This window comes from Coturnix japonica, unplaced genomic scaffold, assembly GCF_054131305.1.
Source record: "Coturnix japonica strain WE unplaced genomic scaffold, WE-NBRP24 Scf054, whole genome shotgun sequence".
In the NCBI taxonomy this organism is placed as follows: domain Eukaryota; kingdom Metazoa; phylum Chordata; class Aves; order Galliformes; family Phasianidae; genus Coturnix; species Coturnix japonica.
In genome coordinates, this window is record NW_028188957.1 from 324,141 (window position 1) to 334,311 (window position 10,171).

The window sequence follows — 10,171 nt, forward strand, 5'->3', positions numbered from 1 at the left end:
AAACTACCCCAAAACCACCCTAACCCCATCCCATATCCACCCCAACCCCAAATCCACCCCTATACCACCCCAAACCTACACCCCAAAGCCCCCCACCCCAATCCCACCCTAAATCCCCCCCATATCCACCCCATCCCACCCCATATCCCCCCAATCCCCACCTCATTGTCAATGAAGAGATGAAACCAGGCCGTCTCCGCATCCCTCCCAATCCCACCCCAAAACCACCCCAATCCCACCCCATATCCACCCCAAAACCACCCCAATCCCACCCCATATCCACCCCAAAACCACCCCAATCCCAGCCACAAGCCCAACCCAATCTCACCCTAAAACCACCCCAAATCCACCCTACCCAAATCCAACCCAAATCTACCCCCAATCCCACCCCAAAACCACCCCAAATCCATCTCAAAACTACCCCAAAACCAACCCAACCCCATCCCCAACCTCACCCTAAAACCACCCCAATCCCAGCCATAATCCCACCGTACATCCACCCCATATCCCTCCCAATCCCACTGTAAAACCAACCCAATCCCACCCCAAATCCACCCCTATCCCAATCCCATCCCAAATTCCACCCCAATCCCACCCCAAAACAACCCCATATCTACCCCAAATTCCACCCCATATCCATCCCCAAACCACCCCAAATCCACCTCAAAACCACCCCGATCCCACCCCATATCCCCCCCAATCCCCACCTCATAGTCGATGAATAGATGACACCACCCCAATCCCACCCCAAAACCACCCCATATCCACCCCAATCCCACCCCATACCCCATATTCCCCCACCTCGTGGTCAATGAACAGATGACACTACCCCAAATCCACCCTCATCCCACCCCAAATCCATCCCAAATCCAACCCCATATCCACCCCATCCCACCCCAAAACCACCCCTATCCCACCACTATTCCCACCCTATATCCACCCCAAAACCACCCCAAATACACCCCAATCCCAGCCCTATCCCACCCCAAAACCCAACCCAATCCAATCCTAAACCAGCCCCAAACCACCCCATATCCACCCCAAATCTCCACCTCATATCCACCCCTATCCCACCCCAAAACCTCCCCAATCCCACTCCAAAACACCCCAACCCCAGCCACAATCCCACCCCAAAATCAACCCAAATTCCACCCCAAAACCACCCCAAAACCACCCCAATCTCAAAACCACCCCAATCCCACCCCAAATCCCCCCTATATTCCCCCACATCCTGGTCAATGAACAGATGACACCACCCCAATCCCACCCCATATCCCCCCATATCTCCCCACCTCGTGGTCAATGAATAGATGACACCACCCCAAATCCACCCCAATCCCACCCCAAATCCATCCCAAATCCAACCCCATATCCACCCCATCCCACCCCAATCCCACCCCAAAACCACCCCAAATACACCCCAATCCCAGCCCTATCCCACCCCATATCTACCCCAAATTCCACCCCAATCCCACCCCAAAACCACCCCATATCCCCCCCAATCCCCACCTCATAGTCGATGAATAGATGACACCACCCCAATCCCACCCCAAATCCACCCCTATCCCAAACCATATCCACCCTAATCCCCCCCAAAGCCCCCCAGCCTCATGGTCAATGAATAGATGACACCATGCCGTCTCCCCATCCCTCCCAGTGCTATCCCAAATTCCACCCCTAACCCACCCTAAATCCATCCCAAATCCACCCCTATCCCACTCTAAATCCAGCCCAAAACCACCTCAATCCCACCCCAAAACCACCCCAGCCCCACCCCAAAACCACCTCAAAACGACCCCAATCCCAGCTCAACCCCACCCCATATCCAATCCCAATCCCACCCCAAATTCCATTCCAACCCCACCCCAAAACCACCCAAATCCCAACTCAAAACCAACCCAACCCCATATCCACCCCAATCCTACTTCAAAACCACCCCAACCCCACACCCCAAACCCAGCCACAATCCCACCCCATAACCACCCCAAATCTAACCCAAATTCCACCCCAAAACCACCTAAAAACAACCCCACCCCAATCTCACCCCATCCCACCCCAATCCCACCCCATACCCCATATTCCCCCACCTCGTGGTCAATGAACAGATGACACCACCCAAATCTCACCCCAATCCCACCCCAAATCCATCCCAAATCCAACCCCATATCCACCCCATCCCACCCCAAAACCACCCCAAATCCACCCCTATCCCACCACTATTCCCACCCTATATCCACCCCAAAACCACCCCAAATCCACCCCAATCCCAGCCCTATCCCACCCCAAAACCCAACCCAATCCAACCCTAAACCAGCCACAGTCCCAGCCCAATCCCATCCCCAATCGCACCCCAATCCCAATCCAACCTCACCCCTAAACTACCCCAAATCCACCCCATATCTACCCTGAATTCTACCCCAAAACCACCCCAATCCCACCCCATATCCACCCCATATCCCCCCATATCTCCCCACCTCGTGGTCAATGAAGAGATGACTCCACGCCGTCTCCCCATCCCTCCCAGTCCCATCCCAAAACCACCGTAAATCCATCCCAAAACAATCCCATATCCACCCCAAATCCATCCCAATCCTGCCCCGAAACCGCCCCATATCCACCCCAAATCCATCCCAAAACCAACCCAATGCCACCCCAAATCCAGCCACAGCCTCACCCCAATCCCACCTCAAAACCACCCCAAAACCATCCCAAAACCCAGCCATAATCCCAACCCAATCCCACCCTAATCCATCCCAAAACCAACCACCCCATATCCCCCCCATATCCCCCCATATCTCCCCACCTCGTGGTCAATGAACAGATGACACAACCCCAATCCCACCCCATATCTCCCCATATCCCCCCACCTCGAGGTCAATGAACAGATGACACAACCCCAATCCCACCCCATATCTCCCCATATCCCCCCACCTCGAGGTCAATGAACAGATGACACAACCCCAATCCCACCCCATATCTCCCCATATCCCCCCCATATCTCCCCATATCCCCCCACCTCGAGGTCAATGAACAGATGACACCACCCCATATCCCCCCCATATCCCCCCATATCTCCCCACCTGGTGGTCAATGAACAAATGACACCACCCCATATCCCCCCCATATCCCCCTATATCTCCCCACCTCGTGGTCAATGAACAGATAACACCACCCCAATCCCACCCCATATCCCCCCACCTCATGGTCAATGAAGAGATGACACCACCCCATATCTCCCCATATCCCCCCATATCCCCCACCTCGAGGTCAATGAAGAGATGACACCACCCCATATCCCCCCCATATCCCCCCATATCCCCCCACCTCGTGGTCAATGAACAGATGACACCACCCCAATCCCACCCTAAATCCCCCCCATATCCACCCCATCCCACCCCAATCCCACCCCAAATCCACCCCTATCCCACCACTATTCCCACCCTATATCCACCCCAAAACCACCCCAAATACACCCCAATCCCAGCCCTATCCCACCCCAAAACCCAACCCAATCCAACCCTAAACCAGCCACAATCCCAGCCCAATCCCATCCCCAATCGCACCCCAATCCCAATCCAACCTCACCCCTAAATCACCCCAAATCCACCCCATATCTACCCTGAATTCTACCCCAAAACCACCCCAATCCCACCCCATATCCCCCCCATATCCCCCCATATCTCCCCACCTCGTGGTCAATGAACAGATGACACAACCCCAATCCCACCCCATATCTCCCCATATCCCCCCACCTCGAGGTCAATGAACAGATGACACAACCCCAATCCCACCCCATATCTCCCCATATCCCCCCCATATCTCCCCATATCCCCCCACCTCGAGGTCAATGAACAGATGACACCACCCCATATCCCCCCCATATCCCCCCATATCTCCCCACCTCGTGGTCAATGAACAGATAACACCACCCCAATCCCACCCCATATCCCCCCACCTCATGGTCAATGAAGAGATGACACCACCCCATATCTCCCCATATCCCCCCATATCCCCCACCTCGAGGTCAATGAAGAGATGACACCACCCCATATCCCCCCCATATCCCCCCACCTCGTGGTCAATGAACAGATGACACCACCCCAATCCCACCCTAAATCCCCCCCATCCCACCCCAATCCCACCCCAAAACCACCCCAAATCCACCCCTATCCCACCACTATTCCCACCCTATATCCACCCCAAAACCACCCCAAATACACCCCAATCCCAGCCCTATCCCACCCCAAAACCCAACCCAATCCAACCCTAAACCAGCCACAATCCCACCCCAATCCCAATCCAACATCACCCCTAAACTACCCCAAATCCACCCCATATCTACCCTGAATTCTACCCCATATCCCCCCATATCCCCCCATATCTCCCCACCTGGTGGTCAATGAACAGATGACACCAGGCCGTCTCCCCGTCCCTCCCGGCGCGGCCGATCTCCTGCACGTATCCCTCGAAGCTTCGGGGCATGTTGTAGTGCAGCACGGCCCGGACGTCGGCCTTATCCAGCCCCATCCCAAAAGCCACCGTGGCCACCACCACCCTCAGCCGACCCTTCATGAAGGCGGATTGGACCCGGCGCCGCTCCGAGGCCGACAGCCCCGCGTGGTACGCGGCCGCAATCTGATCCGGGTGGAGGATGCGGCCGCCATTGGGTCCTAAAAGAGGTAGGGGAAGGATTAGGGTCAATGGTGGCCTACAAGAACATTTGGGGTCATGGTTGGCCACCATTGGGTCCTAGGAGAGATAGAGGAGAGGATGGGGGTCAATGGTGGCCTACAAGAACATTTGGGTTCAGTGTTGGCCCCCATTGGCCCTTCTTGGCCTCCAAAAGACACAACAGAGACTCAATGGTCAACCTCTTGGCCAACATTGGCCTTCAAGAACATTTGGGTTCATGGTTGGCCACCATTGGGTCCTAGGAGAGGCAGAGGGAAGGATTAGGGTCAATGGTGGCCTACAAGAACATTTGGGGTCATGGTTGGCCACCATTGGGTCCTAGGAGAGGCAGAGGGAAGGATTAGGGTCAATGGTGGCCTACAAGAACATTTGGGGTCATGGTTGGCCATCGTTGGATCCTATGAGAGATAGAGGGAAGGATTAGGGTCAGTGGTGGCCTACAAGATCATTTGGGTTCGTGGTTGGCCACCATTGGGTCCTAGGAGAGATAGAGAAGAGGATGAGGGTCAATGGTGGCCTACAAGAACATTTGGGGTCATGGTTGGCCACCATTGGCCATTTGGGGTCATGGTTGGCCACCATTGGCCTTAAAGATCATTTGGGTTCATGGTTGGCCACCATTGGGTCCTAGGAGAGGTAGAGGGAAGGATTAGGGTCAATGGTGGCCTACAAGAACATTTGGGGTCATGGTTGGCCACCATTGGGTCCTAGGAGAGGCAGAGGGAAGGATTAGGGTCAATGGTGGCCTACAAGAACATTTGGGTTCACGGTTGGCCACCATTGGATCCTATGAGAGATAGAGGGAAGGATTAGGGTCAGTGGTGGCCTACAAGAACATTTGGGGCCATGGTTGGCCACCATTGGCCATTTGGGATCATGGTTGGCCACCAGGTCAACACCTATTGGCTACCATAGACCTCCCTGCCCCCCATAGACCTTCCTGCCCCCATAGTCCCTCCTGACCCCATAGACCTTCCTGCCACCCATAGTCCCTCCTGCCCACCATATTCCCTCCTGCCCCCCATAGTCCCTCCTGCCCCCCATAGACCTTCCTGTCCCCATAGGCCTTCCTGTCCCCATAGACCTTCCTGCCCCCCATATTCCCTCCTGTCCCCCATATTCCCTCCTGCCCCCCATATTCCCTCCTGCCCCCATATTCCCTCCTTGCTCCCCATATTCCCTCCTGCCCCCCATATTCCCTCCTGTCCCCCATATTCCCTCCTGCCCCCCATATTCCCTCCTGCCCCCATATTCCCTCCTTGCTCCCCATATTCCCTCCTGCCCCCCATATTCCCTCCTGCCCCCCATATTCCCTCCTTGCCCCCCATATTCCCTCCTGCCCCATATTCCCTCCTTGCCCCCCATATTCCCTCCTGCCCCCCATATTCCCTCCTTGCTCCCCATATTCCCTCCTGCCCCCCATATTCCCTCCTTGCCCCCCATATTCCCTCCTGCCCCCATATTCCCTCCTTGCCCCCCATAGACCTTCCTGCCCCCCATAGTCCCTCCTTGCCCCCCATATTCCCTCCTTGCCCCCCATATTCCCTCCTGCCCCCCACATCTCCGTGCTGTAGCCCCACACCGTGTGTGTTCCTATGGGGCAGCTGATCCTGGAGGCAGGTTCTCAGCATGGCGGCCACGCGGGCCGTGTCCTCCCTCCGCGTGCAATAGACGATGATGGAGCTGAGCGCGGCGTAACGCTCGCTACGTAACAGCTTAACGAGGGCCTGGAGGTTAATGAGGGTTAATTGGGGTTAGGAGCTAATTGACAGGGTTCATCGAGGAGCCCCGGTGTTGAGCTGTGTGCTCTGGGGGTCTCTATGTGGGATCCTAATGCTGTCAGCCCTACACGTTCCCCACCTCCATCCCTACCTGGTTCACATCCCCACCCCCATCCCGTCCCCATCCTTATCTCCATTCCTATCCCATCCCATCCCCATCCCATCCCATCCCATCCCATCCCATCCCATCCCATCCCATCCCATCCCCATCCCATCCCATCCCATCCCCATCCCATCCCATCCCATCCCATCCCATCCCATCCCCATCCCATCCCCATCCTTATCCCCATCCCCATCCCATCCCATTCTCCACCCCCATCTCTACCCATTTCCCATCCCGATCCCATCCCCATCCCAATCATCTCCACCCCATCTCCATCCCCAACCCCATCATCCCCACCCCATCCCTACCCATTCCCCATCCCATTTCCCATCCCCATCCTGTCCCCATCCCTATCATCTTCACCCCTATCCCCCATCCCCATCATCCCCACCCCATCCCTACCCATTTTCCACCCCATCTCTACCCATTTCCCATCCCCATTCCCATCCCATCCCCTTCCCTATAATCTCCATCCCAATCCCCATCCCATCCCCATCCCTATCCCCACTCCATCCCATCCCAATCCTCATCATCCCCATCCCATCTCATCCCCATCCCTACCCCCACCATCCCAATCCTCATCCCCATCCCCATCCCATCTCCATCTCTATCCCATCCCCTCCCCACACAATACCCATCTCCCATCCCCATCCCTATCCGTTTCCCACCCCCATTCTCATCCCTATCACCCCCATCCCATCCGCAATCTCCACCCCACCATCATCCCATCCCATCCCCAACCTCCATCCCCATCATCCCCAACCCCACGACCCCCATCATCCCCATTCCTGTCCCCATTCCACCCCTATCATCCCCATCAACCCCAATCTCCATCCCCATCATCCCCATCCCATTCCCATCAACATCCCCAACTGTCTCCCATCCCCATCCCATCCCATCCCCATCCCATCCCATTCTCATCTCTACCCACATCCCATCCCCATTCCTATCCATTTCCTATCCATTTCCCACCCCCATCCCATCCCCATTGTTATCCTTACCCCATCCCCATTCCTATCCCCATCCCACCCCCACCATCCCCATCACCCCCATTAACCCCATCCCATCCCCATTAACCCCATCCCATCCCCATCACCCCCATTAACCCCATCCCATCCCCATCACCCCCATTAACCCCATCCCACCCCCATCAACCCCATCACCCCCATTAACCCCATCCCATCCCCATCATCCCCATCCCATCCCCATCATCCCCATCCCATCCCCATCATCTCCATCCCCACCCGGTTCCCATCTGATTCCCACCCCTATCTTCATCCCCATCACCCCCATCATCCCCATCCCACCCCTATCTCCATCCCCACCCCCATCATCGCTATCCCCATCCCTATCCATTTCTCATCCCCACCCCTACCCATTTTCCATCCCCATTCCCATCCCCATCCCCATCCCCATCCCATCCTTATCCCTACCCCCACCCCATACTCCCCATCCCATCCTCACCTCTATCCCCAACCCCACCACCCCCATCATCCCCATCCCATCCCCACCATCCCCAACCCCACCATCCCATCCCATCCCATCCCATCCCATCCCCCATCCCATCCCATCCAACACATCCTAATCCTATCCTATCCTATCCTATCTCATCCCATCCCATCCCATCCCATCCCATCCCACCCCATCCCATCCCATCCCATCCCATCCCATCCCATCCCATCCCATCCCATCCCATCCCATCCCATCCCCCATCCCATCCCATCCAACACATCCTAATCCTATCCTATCCTATCCTATCCTATCCTATCCTATCCTATCCTATCCTATCCTATCCCATCCCACCCCACCCCATCCCATCCCATCCCATCCCATCCCATCCCATCCCATCCCATCCCATCCCATCCCATCCCATCCCATCCCATCCCATCCCATCCCATCCCATCCCATCCCATCCCTATATATATATGACTCTATAGGGCCAGGAGGGACTCTATAGGGCAGGGGGGACTCTATAAGGCCAGAGGGGACTCTATAGGGCCAGGGGGGACTCTATAGGGGCAGGGGGGACTCTATAGGGTCAGGGGGGACTCCATAGGGCAGGGGGGACTCTATAGGGTCAGGGGGGACTCCATAGGGTCAGGGGGGACTCAATAGGGGCAGGGGGGACTATAGGGTCAGGGGGGACTCTATAGGGTCAGGGGGGACTCTATAGGGGCAGGGGGGGCTCTATAGGGCAGGGGGGACTCTATAGGGCCAGGGGGGACTCTATAGGGTCAGGGGGGACTCTATAGGGCCAGGAGTTTCTCATCCCGATCCCACCCTCATCCCGTACCCGGTCCCGGTCCCTCTCAATGGACACACTGAGCCGCAGGTTGTGGGGCACGGTGGTGCAGCGGGCGGCGACGCCGTGGGGCAGCGGGATGCGAAGATGAGCCGCAATGTCCTGAACTGTCTGTGACGTGGCTGTGGCTGTGAGAGCAAGGAAACAGCGGACACCAAAGAGATCGTGGAGAACCTGCGGGGAAAGGAGGATGAGGATGGGGAGGAAGAGGAGGAGGAGGAAGAGAAGGAGGAAGAAGAAGAGGAAGAGGAGGAGAAAGAGGAGGAAGAGGAAGAGAAGGAGGAAGAGGAGGAGGAAGAGGAGGAGGAAGAGGAGGAAGAGGAAGAGGAAGAGGAAGAGGAGGAGGAAGAGGAGGAAGAAGAGGAGGAGGAAGAGAAGGAAGAGGAAGAGGAGGAGGAAGAGGAGGAGGAGGAAGAGGAGGAGGAAGAGAAGGAGGAAGAGGAAGAGGAAGAGGAAGAGGAAGAGGAAGAGGAAGAGGAAGAGGAAGAGGAAGAGGAAGAGGAAGAGGAAGAGGAAGAGGAAGAGGAGGAGGAAGAGGAGGAGGAGGAGGAAGAGGAGGAGGAGGAGGAAGAGGAGGAGGAGGAGGAAGAGGAGGAGGAGGAAGAGGAAGAGGAGGAAGAGGAAAAGAAGGAAGAGGAAGAGAAGGAGGAGGAGGAGGATGAAGATGAAGATAAAGATGAAGATGAGGATGAAGATGATGATGATGAAGATGAGGATGAAGAGGAAGATGAAGACGAAGAGGAAGAAGAAGATGAAGATGAAGAAGATGATGAAGATGAAGATGAAGATGGAGACAAAGATGAAGACGAAGAGGAAGATGAAGATGAGGACGAAGACGAAGATGAAAACGAGGATGAAAATGAGGATGAAGATGAAGACAAAGACAAAGATGAAGGTGAAGACGGAGACGAAGATGATGAAATGAAGATGATGAAGATGAAGATGATGAAGATGAAGATGATGAAGATGATGATGATGAAGATAATGAAGATGATGAAGATGAAGACGAAGATGAAGATGAAGAGGATGATGAAGACGAGGACAAAGACGAAGATGAAGAGGAAGATAAAGACGAAGATGAGAATGAAGATGAAGAGGAAGATGATAAAGATAAAGATGATGAAGATGATGATGATGATGATGAAGATGATGAAGATGAAGATTAGGATGAAGACAAAGATGAAGATGATGAAGATGAAGATGATGATGATGAGGATTAAGATGATGAAGATGGAGATGAAGTTGATGAAGATGAAGATGATGATGATGAAGATGAAGATGATGATGATGATG

At 55.1% G+C, this 10,171-nt stretch overlaps 1 protein-coding gene across 4 annotated transcripts in view; it reads right to left on the reverse strand.

Moving 5' to 3' along the window:
- RECQL4 (RecQ like helicase 4) overlaps window positions 1-10,171 on the reverse strand; it is an 81,689-nt gene that overhangs the window by 25,331 nt on the left and 46,187 nt on the right. For 3 of the 4 annotated variants that reach the window (XM_085533074.1, XM_085533073.1, XM_085533072.1), the window contains 3 exons: window positions 8,870-9,052; window positions 6,275-6,419; window positions 4,390-4,670 (listed from right to left, as the gene is read on the reverse strand). In XM_085533074.1, the coding sequence (XP_085389200.1) occupies window positions 4,390-4,670; window positions 6,275-6,419; window positions 8,870-9,052 (609 nt within the window). The remainder of the gene's footprint in view (window positions 1-4,389; window positions 4,671-6,274; window positions 6,420-8,869; window positions 9,053-10,171) is intronic. The other variant, XR_014941013.1, reaches the window with a different exon arrangement.